At 43.5% G+C, this 17,981-nt stretch overlaps 1 protein-coding gene across 1 annotated transcript; it reads right to left on the bottom strand.

Annotated features, from left to right (window-relative positions):
• Positions 1–12,740: 12,740 nt before the first annotated feature.
• Positions 12,741–13,754, bottom strand: LOC131481336 (zinc finger protein OZF-like). The gene has a single exon (XM_058669755.1). The coding sequence runs from the start codon at positions 13,752–13,754 to the stop codon at positions 12,741–12,743; it is 1,014 nt and encodes a 337-aa protein (XP_058525738.1).
• Between the last annotated feature and the right edge of the window lie 4,227 nt (positions 13,755–17,981).

Below are 17,981 nucleotides of genomic sequence, written 5' to 3'. Positions count from 1 at the left end.
GGTGGTTTAGGGAGGGGTGGATGAAATCCCACTGCCTATTAAACTGTGTCACATAATGCAATGTAACCAATTAAAAATAATAATAAATAAAATAAAATAAAATAAAGAATTTAAAGAATTTGTCAGAGGAAATGAATTAAATGAAAGCTGACATTTCAGAAGTTAAAAATAAAGTGGAGCAAGAATTGAAAAATATTTCCTGTCACCAGGGAAAACAAACAAACAAAAAAAAAACTGGACTACAGCCAGGTCAAGGTAAAAAAAAAAAAAAAGTATCCAAGAATATAAAAATACAATTAACAGGCCCAACATAAGAATTATGGAAGCTCCAGAAAACGCAAAAAGAGAAGTTGGGATCAAAGGATTATTCATTGAAATAATAAATAAAAGCTTCCCTAATCTTTCCCTGGAAAAAGAATTCAGAAACAGCATCCAGGAGGGGCACAACATTCCCAACAGAGTTGATCACCATGATACATGATAATCATGATTTCCTCAGTTGAACATAAGAGGAAAAAATCCCTTAGATGTGCATGTAAGAAAACTCAAGTGACCTATAGAGGAACTCCAACCAAACTCATGGCTTAGCTCTCAGAGGAAACACCACAGTTGAGAAGATAATCCAGATTCTAAAAGGGAAAAGTGTCAGGCCAGAATAAAATATCCCACAAAGCTCTCCTTTGTCTTTGAAAATGAAATAAAATTCTTCCACAATAAAGAAAAATTCCAAATCTTTGAATCCTCCAAACCTGCCCTACAGCTGATATTCAAATATGTTTTAGTGAAAGAGAAAAGGAACCAAAATCAAAGGCAAAAGTGGAGAACATCCCATTAAAGAGCTAACCGAAGACTAAATCAAAAGACAACCCATTACTAAGATGATGGAAGGAGTTTGCCACTTATCCATATTAACATAGAATGTAAATGGCTTAAAAACATCAATCAAACTCCATGGATTGGAAGACTGGATCAAAAAACAAAACCTATCCATCTACTGCTATAGGAGACACATCTCACTAAGAAAGATCAGAGGAAACTGAAAGTGAAAGGATGAAAAAGATATTCCAAATGAATGTTAAGCATAATTTTGGAGGGGTAACCATTCTTTTATTTTTTAAAGATTTATTTATTGTTATTACAAAGTCAGGTACAGAGAGGAGGAGAGACAGAGAAGAAGATGTCCCATGTGATGATTCACTCCCTAAGTAAGCTCAATAGCCGGTGCAGTGCCGATCCGAAGCCAGGTACCAGGAATTTTTTTCTGGGTCTCCCACGAAGGTGCAGGGTCCCAAAGCATTGGGCCATCCTTAGTTGCTTTCCCAGGCCACAAGCAGGGAGTTGGATGAGAAGTGGAGTTGTCAGGACTAGAACCAGTGCCCATATGGGATTCTGGCACCTTCAAGGTGAGGATTTAGCCACTAGACCATGCAGCCAGGCCCAAATGCAGCCATTTTTATAACAGATGGTACAGACATCGATGTGAAAAACATTAAAAGAGATGAAGAAGGATACCATATAACGTACAAAGGATCCATTCACCAAGAAGAGGTCACCATAATAAATGTATATGCACCGAATGCCAAGACATCTGGCTTTGTGAAACAAACACTAATGGACTTAAAGGGAGAATGAAATTCCAATATAATCATAGTGGGTGACCTTAAAGGCACACTAACATCAATGGACAGATTTTTGAGAAGCAGAACTTAGCAAAGAAGCAACACAACTCACCCAAGCTCTAGAACAAATGGACTTAGTTGATATCTACTGAACCTTTAATTCTACAGAAGAGAATACACTTTTTGTCAGTGCATGGAACCTTCTCCAGAATTGACCATATTATAGGCCACAAAACAAGCATCACCAAATTTTTAAAAATCAATATTATACCATACATGTTTTCAGACCATTGTGGAGTGAGGTAAGAGACTAGAAAGCCAAAAAAAAAAAAACTTAGGAAAACTTGCAAAAACATGGAGACTGAATAATATGTTTCTAGAAGAGAAATGGGTTGAAGAGGAAATCAAAGGGGAAATTTTTAAAAAGCCTGAAACAAGCGAAGGCATCAACACAACATATCAAAACTCATGGGACACAATCAAGGCAAAGGAAAGAGCAATGTTCATCTCAATTCTGTGTTAAGAAACTAGAAAAGCATCCAGTAAATCACTTAATCTTACAGTTGTAGGCAATAGGAAACAACAGCAAAGCAATCTCAAGATTACTAGGAAAAAAGAAATAATCAAAATAAGAAAGGAAATAAACCAAATACAGACCAAGAGAAATGTACATATCAGCAATGAATATAAGAGCTGGTTCTTTGAAAAACATCAACAAAATAGATTCCCCACTAGCCCAACTAATAACAAAAAGGGAGAGAGAAAATATGCATCAATAGCATCAGACAAGAGAAAGGAAGCATAATAAAGATCTGTGAAATCTGCAGAGAAGTATTAGGAACTATTATAAGCAACTGTATGCAAACAAATCAGAAGATGCAGAAGAGATGGATAGATTTTTGAACACATACAATCCACAAAAATTGAATCAAGAAGCAGTTAACAATCTAAACAGGCCTACAATATGCACTGAGATTGAATTAGTAATTAAAGCCCTCCCAACGAAGAAATGTCCTGGAACAGATGGCTTCACTGCTGAATTTTACCAAACATTTAAAGAGGATATTACCCCAATCTTCTACAAATTTTTCCAAACATATGGAAAGTGAGGCAATTCTTCTAAACTTCTTCTGAAGCCAATACCACCTTAATACCAAAGCCAGATAAAGACACAACAGAAATAGTGAACTACAGACTGATATCCTTGATGAACACAGACAAAAATTCTCAACAAAATACTAGCCAACAGGATCCAACAGTTTATCAGGCAGATCCTTCTCACAGACCAGGTGGGATACATCCCAGATGTGCAGCGATGGATGACCATTCAAAAATTAATTTGATACATCACATCAATGAAATGAAAAATTAAATGTATATGATCATCTCAATAGATGCAGAGAAGGTATTTGATAAAATGTAACACCTTGTCATGTTAAAAACCCTAAACAAGAGAGGCATAGAAGGAACATTCTACAACACAATCAAAGCAATTTATGAAACACCCTAATACAAGCAGCATTCTTTTTTTTAATCTATTTTATTGTATTGTTGTTGACAATCTTTACATAGTTAATTACAGTTAAAGTAAAAAGAAAAAAAAAAGAAAAAAAAAGGTTCAGGGGGATAGGGAAGTGGGTAATGCTATTATGTCAATATTGTTTCCATCTGGTATCTGAGGTAAAGGGGGATATTGAGGGAGAAGCCCCACCTGGTTTCCAGCCCACCCCAAGTCCCGGATGTGGGGCATTCTCTGAGATATGTGCTCAAGTGGTGTTAATAGTTCTCCAGTTATGAATTGCTGCCAGTTTCGCTCGACGAGGTCGTCCACTGATTGATATGGTCCATCATAAAGTCTCCGTTTGCCCCATATTTCACTGCCAACATATAGCTGAGATGAAGGATTGTCCTGTTCTGTCTTCTGTCTTTTCTTGATTAGAGTTCTGAGTCCAGCAGTTCGATTGGGGAGATCGCCAAAGAAACTTTGAGGTATTCTCAGACCTGATTCTTTTATGTTCTAGCAAGCACAGGGCCCGGCACAGCCCATCACCCTGATCAGCTGGCGGTTTCAATTGCTGGGTTGTTTCTGTTTTCAGTCCCAAGTTGCACTGGAACCAATGGGTGTTGCAGTCCAGTCTGGTTCGGCCCTTACATCAACCAGTGGGAGCTGCAGCCTAGTTGGTGCGACCCACAATAACCCTCGCCAAGCCCGCCCCCTACCCTGGCTTGCCAGTATGTGTAGCAGTAGACCAGTCTGTCCCCCATCCCATTTGGCTCTGGTACTTGTCAATGGGTATTAAAGCTTAGTTCTATCTAACCAACTCAACCATCCAGGCCTCACATATGTGGTTGAGTGCCTCTCTATCTAGCCATCCCAGCCCCCGTCCTAGTTTTCATGCCCTCCCATGGGAATAGTGACCCAAGAAGGGGGAACCCACTATTTCCCTCCCAGGTCTCTCTTAGTCCCGGTTTATGCACTCTTTAGGTGGTCCTGTGATTTGACTCGACAGAATTAGTCCCCAGTGCCAGCTTCTGCCAGTTGATGCTGCGGCACTGATCTAGTCCACAAGTAGCGCACAGGTGTTGTAGCCTTGCTTAGTCAGGTCTGTCACTATCCCAGCCCACGCTCTCTAGTGGGAGTAGCTGTCCAGCGAGGGGACCAGCCCCTTAATCCCCCCACCAGCTCTGCCCCTTCCTTCCTGGATCTCACGTGTGCTGGATGGGTGCTGCATTCATATCCAGTACAGGCAACCACGCCCTGGCATTCCATAATGTGTACTGGTTTTGTAGCAACCAAACCCGGCCCATCCCACACTCTGTTCTGGTGATCGGATTTGCCAGTGGATGACATTAACTGATTCAGCCTGGTCTGCTCCTGACCCATGCCGAATGTATGCCAGTGGGAAACTTTCCATGGCCTATTCTGGGAATGTTTCCTATCATGCTTCTTGCGCTTACCTGCAGGGACTGACAAGCAGCATTCTAAATGGGAAAAGACTGGATGTCTTCCCACTAAAATCTGGAACTAAATATGAATATTAACTGTCACTACTGCACTTTAATATAGTGCTGGAAGTCCTGCCAGAACTATTAGGCAAGAAAAAGCAATTAAAGGAATCCAAGTTGCAAATGAGGAACTGAAATTACCTCTATATGCAGATGACATAATTTTCCACACAGGAGACCAAAAAAACTCAGTGAAAACCCTACTGAAACTCATAGGAGAGTATGGCACAAAATTAATGAAAACAAATCAAGGGGACTAGTACACAAAAATCTTCATGCCCAAGACATTTTAAGTATAGGGCTTGGCTTGATAGCATAGGCTAAAGTAGTGGCCGTGAATTTGCCAGGATCCCACATGGATGCCAGTTACAATGCTGGCAGCCCTGCTTCATTTCACCTCCCAGGCTGTGTCCTGGAATGAAATTGAGGGCAGCCCCAAGCTTTGGGACCCTGCTCATGCATGGGAGACCCCAGGGAAGCACCTGCCTCCTGGTTTCAGGTGGGCTCAGCTGCATTGCAGCCACTTGGGGAGTGAGCAATTGGACAGAACATTATTGTCTCTGTCACTCCTCCTCTCTGTATGTCCACCTTTCTTATAAAAATTTCAAAAAACCATAAAAAAGAAATTATTACTATAGTCCCCTTTAAAGTAATGGAGAGGAATCTTAAATACCCAGGAATGAAGTTTAAAAACTATGTAAAAGACCTCTCTGATGAAAACAATAAACCATTAAAAAAGGAAATAGGAGAAGACATTGGAAAATGGAGAAACTTACCATGTTCCTTCAATTGGCACAGTAAACACAATCAAAGTGACCATATTACGAAAAGGTATCTACATATTCAACACAATTGCAATCAGCATCCCAACAACATTCTTCTCAGAAACAGAAAAGGTGATGCAAAAGTTAGTGTGGAATCATATGTGACCATGAATAGCCAAAGCTATCCTGAAAAATAAAAATCAACCTAGAGGAATCATACTTCCAGACCTCAAGACATACTACAGCGCAGAGCTCATCAAAACAGTCTGGTACTGGTACAGAAACAGAGAAGAAGATCAGTGGAACAGAACTGAAACCCCAGAAAGGAGCTCACACATGTATAGCCAACTAATCTTTGACAAGACAGCTGAAAACAGTCCAGGTAAAAATCCTGGCCTATTCAACAAATGCTGTTGGGACAAGTGCATATCAGGTTGCAGAAAAAGAAAACAAGATCCATACCTGTCACATTGCACACAAATGAGCTCTAAATGGATCAAAGAACTAAATCTATATAAGTAACCATTAAACTATTAAAGGAGAAAATAGGAAGCACTCTCCAAGAAATAGGAATAGATAAAGATTTCTTAGAAAAGACGCTTAAAGCACAGGTGATTCGTTTCCTAACAACCTCTAGCAGATCTGAGAACCAGCATGGGGAGAAGGATCAGTGTTGTATCAGGCCACAACAATAGGCAATTCACATCAGGGCTGAGACAAGGGCATGCTGTTCCTGGATAGACTGCAATACACAGCAACAGGAAGTAGAATTTGGGGAAGACTAGACTGAGCCAGGCTGCAACACATGCTGGTGGAAAATGAGTAGCAGCAAGTCATGGCAATCAGGGAGATGTTGGTGTTGGACACATGATCCCTTGGTGCACGAGATCCAGTGGGGCCCTGGTATCCTTGTATGGGCCCTTGGGCACAGTTGTGTGATGAGTCCAGTTTATGAGTCCCAGTGGCTGTAAGTGTGGCAGTTTGTGTTGTTTGGTGTAGGTCCTTGGCTGGCCAGTACAATGAGTCCTGGGTCTGCGAGTTCTGGGAGTAGAGGGTGTGGCAGGCACCAGGTCACCTAGATTGGATACTTGATATGCCTGCATGGTGGTGCTACTTCAGTGAGTGCTGAGGGTGGGGCTCCACTAGGGCAGGATCGACTAGTTCAAGGTCTTGGTGCACTTGCAAGAACTGGTACTCCTGAGTTGAAAAGGAGTATTGGACAACTGGTGTGGCTCCACCAGGAGATGGAAGCCCACTGAGGCCTGGAGAGCACATCTGGACCTTCCAAAAGAACGGAGGAGAGAACAGATTGGATAATTATCCCAGCCAAAAGATGACAGCAAATATCTGGGAGAAAGGAGACTCTAAGGTCAACCATGTCAGCCAATGAACATTGAAATTGTTCCCTCTTGCTTGTATTGGTGAGATGGACATCATTCCAGAACTATCAGAAAAACCTGGACAGAAACCTGGGAGTGTGACCACATTGACACCCTGGTTGGTATCAGGGGTCCAGTACCCATCCTGAAGTACTAGGATGGTTGGGAGACCTGGTATAGCTTCTCTGAATATCATTTAACCCTCACCTACAACAGGAAGGAAAAATAGAAAATTTGGAAATGATCACACCAATTTCTACCTAATGATCTAATACACGCACACACAGATTGAGTGCAATTAAATCACACACACACATACACAATACACAAAAACCCAACTCATAAAAAAATGTTTAAAAAATGATTAGGTTGCACTCCCCCAGTCCCACCCACCTCATGATGTTGGAGATGGGTGGAGCCTAGGCCTGCCTTGTTCCCAAGTTATCCACTCCCAGTGTACTCACCAGGAAGAGTGAAAACTCTTGAGTCCAGGCAGGCCCAGGCCTAGCTTACCACATGGTCATACTGGCTGGACCTAGGGTCCCAAGCATGGACTCCAATCTGGCTTCCAAGAACAGTAAGTGTACGTGAGGATAGAGAAAATGCGTAGATTTCCACTAAATACCAATTGATCACATTTAGGAGGTGCATACAGAAACTGGATCTCAAAGTCATTTTTTCTTTTTTTTTTTAAAGATTTATTCATTTTATTACAGCCAGATATACACAGAGGAAGAGAGACAGAGAGGAAGATCTTCCGTCCGATGATTCACTCCCCAAGTGAGCCACAAGGGGCTGATGCGCGCCGATCCTAAGCCGGGAACCTGGAATCTATTCCGGGTCTCCCACGCGAGTGCAGGGTCCCAATGCATTGGGCCGTCCTCAACTGCTTTCCCAGGCCACAAGCAGAGAGCTGGATGGGAAGTGGAACTGCCGGGATTAGAACCGGCGTCCATATGGGATCCCGGGGCTTTCAAGGCAAGGACTTCAGCCGCGAGGCCACTCCGCCGGTCCCTCAAAGTCATTGTTTCAATTTATCTTTTTAGAGACAGAGAAGTTTTATTTGCAAAGTGGTCATGTGAGCAGGGGAAGAGGAGGGAAGGGGAAAGCACTTTTAGAGAGAAAACTAGGTGGTGGTGTGCTTCTTAAAATTGGAGACACCCAGTTAGTAACTTGAATGTTGTCCCAACCCTTGGTTACTGAAGCAGTTGTGTAACTGGAATAAAGGACCCACTCCTCTGTTTTCTCCCAATTCCTGTAAATCCCATCATTCTACCCGATTCCACACATTCCTACAATGCAATTGCAAAAATCAAAGGATGTTAGGATGCTGACAGACAATGGGAATATTTTAAAACAGGAATTGCAAAAAATTCAATAAATCTCACTGTTGCAGGAAGCTCTCTGAGGAGTGTCCTAGGGAGGACCTGAGCCAGGAGCTGATAAGCAACAATAGTAAAGAGTTTACAGCTTCGGGCTCACATGAGAAATCTGATGGGGGGCAGATAGATGTGTATAACTTCATTGTGTAGTTTAAGTAAGGTACTGATTACATGGCACATTTTGCCAAATACAAGAAAAAAAGTTGCCTCTCTTGCCCTCAGTGCTCATCATTGTTTATCTTTTATTTACATATATAATTTTTAAAGATTTACTTATTTTTTATTACAAAGTCAGATATGCAGAGAGGAAGATCTTCCGTCCGATGATTCACTCCACAAGTGAGTTGCAACGACCGGTGTGTGCCGATCTGAAGCCGGGAACCAGGAACCTCCTTTGGTCTCCCACATGGATGCAGGGTACCATTGCTCTGGGCCGTCCTCGACTGCTTTCCCAGGCCACAATCAGGGAGCTGGATGGTAAGTGGAGCTGCCAGGGTTGGAACTGGCACCCATATGGGATCCTAGGGCATTCAAGGTGAGGACTTTAGCCGCTAGGCCATGCCACTAGGCCCTATTTACATATATTTTTATTGCATTTTATTTTATAACAATGTTAAATGGGCTCTGACGTACCCCCATCCCCTCCCCAGGACCTCCCCTCATGGTGGATTGCTCCACCTTGTTACAGTATTACAGTTCAAATCTAGTCTTATTTCTTTCAATGCAAGCATGTGTCATTCATAGAGTCCAGCATCTTTTTGTCCAGCTCAATTGAACAGTTTCTTGGGGAGACCAACTCTGGTCTGAAGACATAGCTGGCAGAAATATCATTCTGACCAATTAAATGCCATAACATAACATCAACGACAATTTCCAACATTATGGGGTTAATTAAGATTGTATTGAGTGACTAATATGTTAGACAATGTGAGTTCTTAACCACATCCTTAGACTACTTCATTACCATTTCAATTTTAGTTAGTATACATCTGTCTTCTATCTACCTTTAATTGCCTTTAGGATACCATTCAGCTATCTCATGTCTATTTTCATTTTAGTATTTAGCAGTTTATTGTGTTGAAGCGTAATTTTTACTGAACTGGTTTATATCTCTGCAACCTGGTTCCATTGCAGCTAGTTAGTTAGGTGTTGTCTTGCATGTGCCAACGGGGATAGACTGTAGATGACAGACTTTGTAACCTTGGGCTTCTTGTCTTTGCTCTGGGTAGATGCAGAGCATGCAGTTCCACACCCTACTACACTCTCACAAATGTGCTCCCATGTTGGGAAGCATGCTGCTGTGGCCTCGCTTGCCCATGCCTCTGTACGGGTCAGCAGATTCTATTGGGTGGCGGCCCTGCCTCTGGGGCTCTAGCTGAGCACAGCAGGGGATTCTGCCTGAGACTCCAGCCACTTGCTGCTCAGAGTCTGGAGTCCACAGCCCCAAGCTGGGTCAAGAAGCTCTGCAGCCCAGCCCTAGTGCGAGGGTCCTCTCCCTGCTACACTCACTCAAAGGTGCTGCCTTACTGGGAGGTACACTGCTGTGTTCCTGCTAGCCTGTGCCTCTGTCCAGGTTGGCAGACTCTGTGGAGCAGAGCCCTGCCTCTGGGGTTCGAACTGAGCATTGCAGGGGATTTCGCCCAACTCTCCAGCCACCTGCCTCTCAGAGTCCACAGCCCTGAGCTGGGTCAGGAAGCTCTGCAGGCCCAGCCCTAGTGCGAGGTTCCTCTCCCTGTGACACTCACTCAAAGGTGCTGCCCCACAGGGAGGCAGACTGCCATGTTCCTACTAGCCTGTGCCTCTGTCCGGGTTCGCAGACTCTGTGGAGTGGAACCCTGCCTCTGGGGTTCAAGATGAGCACAGCAGGGGATTCAGCCTGAGTCTTCAGCTGCTTCCTGCTCAGAGTCTGCAGCCCCACCCTGCCCTAGTGCGAGGCTCCTCTCCCTGTTACACTCTCTAAAAGGTGCTGCCCTGCTGGGAGGCGCACTGTCATTTCCCTGCTAGCCTTTTGCCTCTGTCCAGGTCGGCAGACTCTGTCAAGTGGTGCCCAATTTCTGGGGCTCTGGCCGAGCACAACAGTTTGATGCTGAGTCAGGGATTTCTGCGGCACAGCCCCAGAGCGTGGCTCCATATCCCCTCTGCACTTTCTCAATGGTGCTGACCTCATTGAAAGCATGCTGCCTGGACCCACAGCTTGTCCTCTAACTCTGCATGGGTTGATGGCTCCTGTGCTCAATCATGCAGCCACCTCTATGGTTTCCATCCCTCCAGTGTCTGTGATCCCCACTGGTGTGGGTACTTATTTTTCTAGCAGCCTTTGTATTTCCTGTATCAGCTGAGACTCCACTGGCCTTTCCCCTGCCTGGGACCGCAACTCATCAAGTTTTGTTCAGCGTGCTGCCTTTCTTTCCTTTTTCTGGCTGTGCCTCCACGCTGTGTAGATCTTATCAGTGAAGTCGAGTGACCTTCCCACTTCTATCCCTGCAATTCTGTGTCTCCTGGTTTGTTCCTCTGCTGGATCGGTCCCCCTCTCTCTGCTCCACCTTATACCAGCTCTCCATGGTCAGCCATCTTTCATCAAGTTCATCATTGTTGATCTTGATAGGGCCTTGACTCTAAATATTAAGTAGTGGAAGTGCTCCAGGTTGTCACACATGAGATGAAAGTCAATGGGTGTCACATTTCCCTCAACACCAGTCATGGGACCCACTTCTAAATATTTTTTTTATTGGAAAGTAGAAAAGACAGAAGCAGGGAAATATCTTCTGTACACTGGTTCATATGCTTCAATGGCTGAATTGCAGTAGCTGACCTGATAAGAAACCAGAAGACAAAAGCAAAGCCATGGTGGATTGGCTAGGATCTGACAGCTTACCTACAATGTAACAATGTTGGTCCTGGTGCTGACTCTTAAAATTAAAAGACTTCAGGCACAGGCTGACATCTACTAGCTCATACAATGGCAAGAAACTTACTGTGAGAAGCCATGATACTTGAAATCAGTGGAAATCTGAGCAGTAGTGGTGGCAGGTGACACATAAACTCCATCTGAAAGAGGAACTCCAAGAGTCTGATGTCAGACAATTCTTTTGTCTCTGAGATATGCCTCTTAGTCTTGGGTGTTTCTTGAGCAGCAGTCCCCGAGACTCCTGAGAGCCATGACAGTGGTGTAGCTTGGCTGCAGAACCACCAGTGACTAACTGGTGAGGGATGCCCATTTATTGGGAAGATCACACAGTCATATATACAGTGGAGGGGGAAGGCAGAAGGGTTGTCTCAAAGGAACTCCCACCCTACACTGTTATTGTAACTGGCCAGTAGGCATGCCTATCTCTCTAGATACTCTCATCAAGTCACCGCTTACATACTGTAAGCAGGGTTGGAAGCTTAAAGTTTTAGGCCATGTGCAGGTAGACAATGTAAGCCAGCAACTGGGCTGAAAGCTATGTCTTTGTGCATAATTACAAGTGAATGGTAAACAAGATGAGGGTTGCACTTAACTTCTTAAAGTTGCTTATCAGGGAAATTCTAGTACAGCTTCACAGGGACAGAGAGACTGGGATATTGCCTACTACTCTGGAAGTATGCCCCATGAACAGGCCAAGATATAGTCACTGCCAGGGCTTTGCCTTGGAGACACATTGTGCCATGTGCCATGTGCCTATGGCATCCTGTATGGGATAACCAGGCAGGGATGCAGAAGCAATCTCCCATACTTATTATTCAAGGAGAGACAGTGGCCAAATAGGACCACCTTTGGCCAGACATCACAACACAATCTTGCCCCTGCAAAAGATTCGTCCTTCAAATCTGGGTTTTTATCACTACAACTGCCACATGCATCAGTTGACCGGTGATTCCAATATAATTCTGTAATAGGATGAGGAATTTTGAGGTTCTAAAAAGATAAAAGTGTAAATGACAATGACGGTATTTGAAACAAGAGTTACACATTAAGCATTTATTGTCAACATTAAATCTGAAAGCAGCATTCATATTTCCCACCTCACAACAAAGCAAGATCATGTACAAACCGCATCTTAACTATTTTAGCAACAAATACCTTCTCTTCTGCAATAAAACGATACTCCTCATGTTTACTATTTAATACTTGCTGAGACTTTCTAAGTATGTTTCCACATCCATTCCCCTTTTACACTGTTTTGTATTTATACTCTTGCTAAGGTTTTTTTTTTTTCATTCACTTTGTAAGCTTTGACAGACCTTAACAGGTTTATGGTGGCTAGTCTTTCTGTTTACATTCTTTTGTATTTCTGAGGTCTGACTTTGCTAATCATTTACTTGAGAAAAATGATTTTTCAGTGAATGCTGGGTGTTTGCTCATTTCTATGATATGCTAATTATTAAAGCATGTATGCTTTCCACTGTGCTCAAAATGTTTCTCTATGAACTTTACACACATGTTACACATTCATGTTTTCCTACATGAATTCAGATGTTTAACAAAACTTGACTGCTTGCAACAGGATTTTCCACTCATTACATTCATAAGGTTCTTATCCTGTATATTCTCTGATATTGAATGAAACCTGTCTGGTAAGTAAAGGTTTGTAGATACACACTACATTCTTAAGGTTTCTCCCCTGTGTGGATCCTCTGATGTCTGATTAGCTGTGACTTATAAGGAAAAGCTTTTCCACACTCTATACATTCATAAGGTTTTTCCCCAGTGTGGATTCTCTGATGTAATCTAATACTCGACTTCTGAGAAAAAGCTTTTCCACACTCACTACATCCATAAGGTTTCTCCCCGGTGTGGATTCTCTGATGTGTAATGAGGTGTGACTTACGAGAAAAAGCTTTTCCACACTCCCTACATTCATAAGGTTTTTCCCCAGTGTGGATCCTCTGATGTGTGTTCATGTCTGACTTACGAGAAAAAGCTTTTCCACACTCCCTACATTCATAAGGTTTTTCCCCAGTGTGGATTCTCTGATGTCTAAAGAGCTGTGGCTTATCAGGAAAGCCTTTTCCACACTCACTACACTCATAAGGTTTTTCTCCAGTGTGGATTATCTGATGTCTAATCAGGTTTGACTTATAGAAAAAGGCTTTTCCACACTCACTACATTCGAAAGGTTTTTCACCTGTGTGCCTTCTCTGATGATTAGTGAAGTATGACTGGTAGGTAAAAGCTTTTCCACACTCACTATATTCGTAAGGCTTTTCCCCAGTGTGGATTCTCTGATGCACGATGATGCTTGACTTATGAAAAAAAGTTTTTCCACACTCACTACACTCATAAAGTTTATCCCCAGTGTGGATTCTCTGATGTCTAACGAGCTGTGGCTTATCAGAAAAGCCTTTACCACACTCATTACATTCATAAGGTTTTTCCCCAGTGTGCAGTCTGTGATGTGCATTCATGTGCGACTTACGAGAAAAAGCTTTTCCACACCCCCTGCATTCATAAGGTTTCTCACCTGTGTGGACCCTCTGATGTATGATTATGCTTGACTTATGAGAAACCACTTTTCCACACTCACTACGTTCATAAGATTTTTTCCTTGTGTGAATTCTCTGAGGCCCAATGACAGGTACTTGCTGGTGAATGGCTTTTCCACGCTCAGTGCATTCATACATATTCTGTGCACTTTGAAGAATCTGATCTCTAATGAATTCTGACTTCTGGTATATGTTTTGTTTACATTCATTGGACACATACAAATACTCTCCTGTGTCAGTTCTCTGTTTGGTGGTAAGGCAAGATTTATAGTAGCCAGCATGAATTGCTTCTCCCACACTGAAAGATTGCTGATTACATGGATCTTTGGTATAAACTTGCTCACGTATAATGACTATCTTCTTCCCACTGAAAGTTTTCTCATTTCCATTGTGTCCAAAGGACTGCTTAGAAATGTGGATCTTGTCAAGCTGACTAAGACTTTCCTCACTCTCGAGGTTGTTCTCAGGGACATTAGAGGCATGCTTCTTTTTAAATTGCATTTCATCAGGCTTCCTGTGGGAAAAGCAGATTTAAAATAAAATATGATATAATTTTCTCACAATTCAAAAGGCACCAGATCTCTTGGCCCCTCTTGGGAGTTGCTTTCCCCCTCTCCTCTTCCAAGTTCAACTGATCAATTAGCAAGTAAAAATTTGGTCTGCAACTGGTTTTCATTCTCTGATTCCACACTATGTTAAAGCAAAGAATCACTGAGCTTTCCTGGTAATATTTGTTTCGGTGCACAATATGGAACTTGAAAAAGAATTTTGGCTCTTATTCAAGAGTTATGAGGCAGGAAGGAGCAAAGTAGGCTTCACAAGGTTTGTATAAACCTGTGGAAATGAACCTTGGCACCTCATGCCTCTGCAAAAACAGAAACACAACTACATACCCACGTAATCCTCAGCCACTATCTAAACATCCAGATGGATTGTACTTGGAGAGGTACAGCACACAGCAACATGAAGTGGAATTGGGGCAAGACTACACTGAGCCAGGCTGCAACACATGTTGTTGGAAATGAGTTGAGGCAAGTCATGGCAGCCAGGGGGATGCTGGTGTTGGTCACATGATCCCTGGGTGCACGAGATCCAGTGGGGCCCTGGTATCCTTGTCTGGGCCCTTGTGCACAGTTGTGTGATGAGTCCAGTTTATGAGTCCCAGTGGCTGTAAGTGTGGCAGTTTGTGTTGTTTGGTGTGGGTCCTTGGCTGGCCAGTGCAATGAGTCCTGGGTCTGCGAGTTCTGGGAGTAGAGGGTGTGGCAGGCGCCAGGTCACCTGGCTTGGATACTTGACATGTCTGCATGGTGGTGCTACTTCAGTGAGTGCTGAGGGTGAGGCTCCACTGGGGCAGGATTGACTAGCTCGAGGTCTTGGAGGGCCTGGCGCCGTGGCCTAGTGGCTAGGTTCCTCGCCTTGAACGCCTCGACATCCCATATGGGCGCTGGTTCTAATCCCGGCTGCCCCACTTCCCATGGAGCTCCCTGCTTGTGGCCTGGGAAAGCAGTCGAGGACGGCCCAGGGATTTGTTATCCTGCACCCACATGACAAACCAGGAGGAGGTTCCAGGTTCCCGGCTTCAGACTGGCACAGTACCGGCCCTTGCACTCACTTGGGGAATGAAACATTGGACAGAAAATCTTCTTCTCTGTCTCTCCTGATTGTATATCTGACTTTGTAATAAAAATAAAGAAATCTTTCAAAAAAAAAAGACTATGGGAAAAGGAGTATTGGACAACTGGTGTGGCTCCACCAGGAGATGGAAGCTCACTGAAGCCTGGAGAGCACATCTGGACCTTCCAAGCGAATGGAGGAAAGAACAGATTGAATAGCTATCCCAGCCAAATGATGACAGCAAATATCTGGGAGGAAGGAGACTCTAAGGTCAACCATGTTAGCCAATGAACATTAAAAGTGTTCCCATTTGCTTGAATTGGTGAGATGGACATCATTTCAGAACTATCAGAAAAACCTGGACAGAAACCTGGGAGTGTTGCCACATTGACACCCTGGTTGGTATCAGGGGTCCAGTACCCATCCTGAAGTACTAGGATGGTTAGGAGACCTGGTATAGCTTCTCTGAATATCATTTAACCCTCACCTACAACAGGAAGGAAAAATAGAAAATTTGGAAATGATCACACCAATTTCTACCTAATGATCTAATACACACACACACACACACACACACACACACACACAATACACAAAAACCCAACTCATGAAAATAATGTTTAAAAAATGATTAGGTTGCACTCCCCCAGTCCCAACCACCTCTCGATGTTGGAGGTGGGTGGAGCCTAGGCCTGCCTTGTTCTCAAGTTATCCACTCCCAGTGTACTCACCAGGAAGGGCGAAGCCTCTTGAGTCCAGGCAGGCCAAGGCCCAGCTTATCAAAAGGCCATAGTGGCTGAACCTCGGGCCCCATGCATGGACTCCAATCTGGCTTCCAGGAACAGTAAGTGTACGTGAGGATAGAGAAAATGCGTAGATTTCCACTAAATACCAATTGATCACATTTAGGAGGTGCATACAGAAACTGGATCTCAAAGTCATGTTTTCAATTTATCTTTTTAGAGACAGAGAAGTTTTATTTGCAAAGTGGTCATGTGAGCAGGGGAAGAGGAGGGAAGAGGAAAGTACTTCTCGAGAGAAAACTAAGTGGTGATGTGCTTCTTGAAATTGGAGACACACAGTTAGTAACTTGAATGTTGTCCCAACCCTTGGTTACTGAAGCAGGATGTATAACCTGAAAAAAGGACCCACTCCTCTGTTTTCTCTCAATTCTTGTGAATCCCATCCTTCCACCCTATTCCACACTCCTACTTTTCTATACTAAGTTGAAAAATGAATCACTGAGCTTTCCTGGTAGCATTGAGTTCAGTGCACAATATGGCACCGGAAAAATCTTCCTGCACTTATACAAGAGCTATGTGGCTGAATTGAGCGAATAGAAGACTCCACAAGTTTAATACTGAATCTGTGGAAGTGACGATTGGCATCTCATGCCTCTGCACAAACATGAACACACCCACAAAACTATGTACCTACCCAATCCCCAGCCACTGCCTACCTCCAGCTACACCTCCAGACTAATGGAGCTTTTATTGGTTAGGGGGTAGAGATAGGAAGTATAACAGTTTAGGAATTTAGAGGCTCTAATCACCAACTACATATTTTCACTTTTGCTATCACGTTAATTTTCAGATTAGAAGCAAGTGTTTGGGTCTTTATATTTTGAAAACTGTTGGATTGACAGTCCCCAGAATAGACCAATTTTCTGCATGACTTGATAATCTTTAAGAGGATCCCGAATCCCAACTATCTGACATGGGACCAAAATTCTGGCCTCCTTTTTAATGCTTCACGTCTATTTTTCCTCATTGGGGAAGGGATGTGAGTCCAGGCAGCAAAAAATATTCACTTTGGTTTGAGATTTTATGCACCATCTCGGGGAGGTGTTTATATGACTAACCCCAAGGGCAAAGAGAAAGAAACTTATTCACAATGGGCAATAATGTCTACCACCTCCCCCAGAAAAAAGAGTGATACTTGTGTCTTCCTTCTCCCAAAGTTGTAGGTTAGGGTCACCAGTTTGGAAGCCACACCCTCACTCCATCTAGGCTTTCCCTTCTGCCAACCTGTGACACTCACCTATCATCACTGGAACTGAGAGGAGGTGGTATTGCATTTTTTTTTTTTGTAATCACTCCCCTCACAAGCCCCCATAAAGGCCCATGATAGGGAGAGGCTCTTTCTCTAGGCCAAGTGTTTCTGAGGAATCTAGATATTTTCTGCTTTTGTAATTCTGCCTTAATTGCTTGGCTGGGAGCTGTGTGAACTCCTGGCCTGACAGTACACATGACAGGTGTCTACAAGACACCTGGTAGGTCATGTAGGTAAACCACTCCTCAGGAAGGAGGTCCCTGTTGTTTGATAAGAGTCATTGCCCTATAGTCCATCAGTTTATACTTTTTGAAAGTTGCTACCTGCTACCTGCAACCTACCATTACAAGCCTGCCAACTTGCTCATTTTGAAAGTTAACAACTAAAACTCACCATTATGGCTGTACAATTATATGGAATTTTTGTGGCATGAGTTGGGGGCAGACCAGGCTGATTCACTACATGTCATCCACTGCTAAATCCAAACACTAGAGCAGAGTGTGGGTCGAGCCAGAATCAGTCGCAGCAAAAATTAGTACACATTATGTAATGCCAAGGTGAGGTGATGTATACCAGATGTGACCACAGCACCCAAGCAGCACACGTGAGAACCAGAAAGGGATGGAGCAGAGCTGGCAGGGGAAATATGGGGGGCGTGGTTCCCTTGCTGGACAGCTTCTCCCACTGGAGAGCATGAGC

The sequence above is a fragment of the Ochotona princeps genome, chromosome 10 (genome assembly GCF_030435755.1).
Source record: "Ochotona princeps isolate mOchPri1 chromosome 10, mOchPri1.hap1, whole genome shotgun sequence".
Lineage (NCBI taxonomy): Eukaryota > Metazoa > Chordata > Mammalia > Lagomorpha > Ochotonidae > Ochotona > Ochotona princeps.
Note: the sequence above shows the minus strand (reverse complement) of the source record. Positions and strands in the feature narration are given on the sequence as shown.

Coding starts and splice junctions, on each gene's coding strand:
- LOC131481336 (XM_058669755.1), bottom strand. CDS start 13,754: ATGTATGAATGCACTGAGCGTGGAAAAGCCATTCACCAGCAAGTACCT.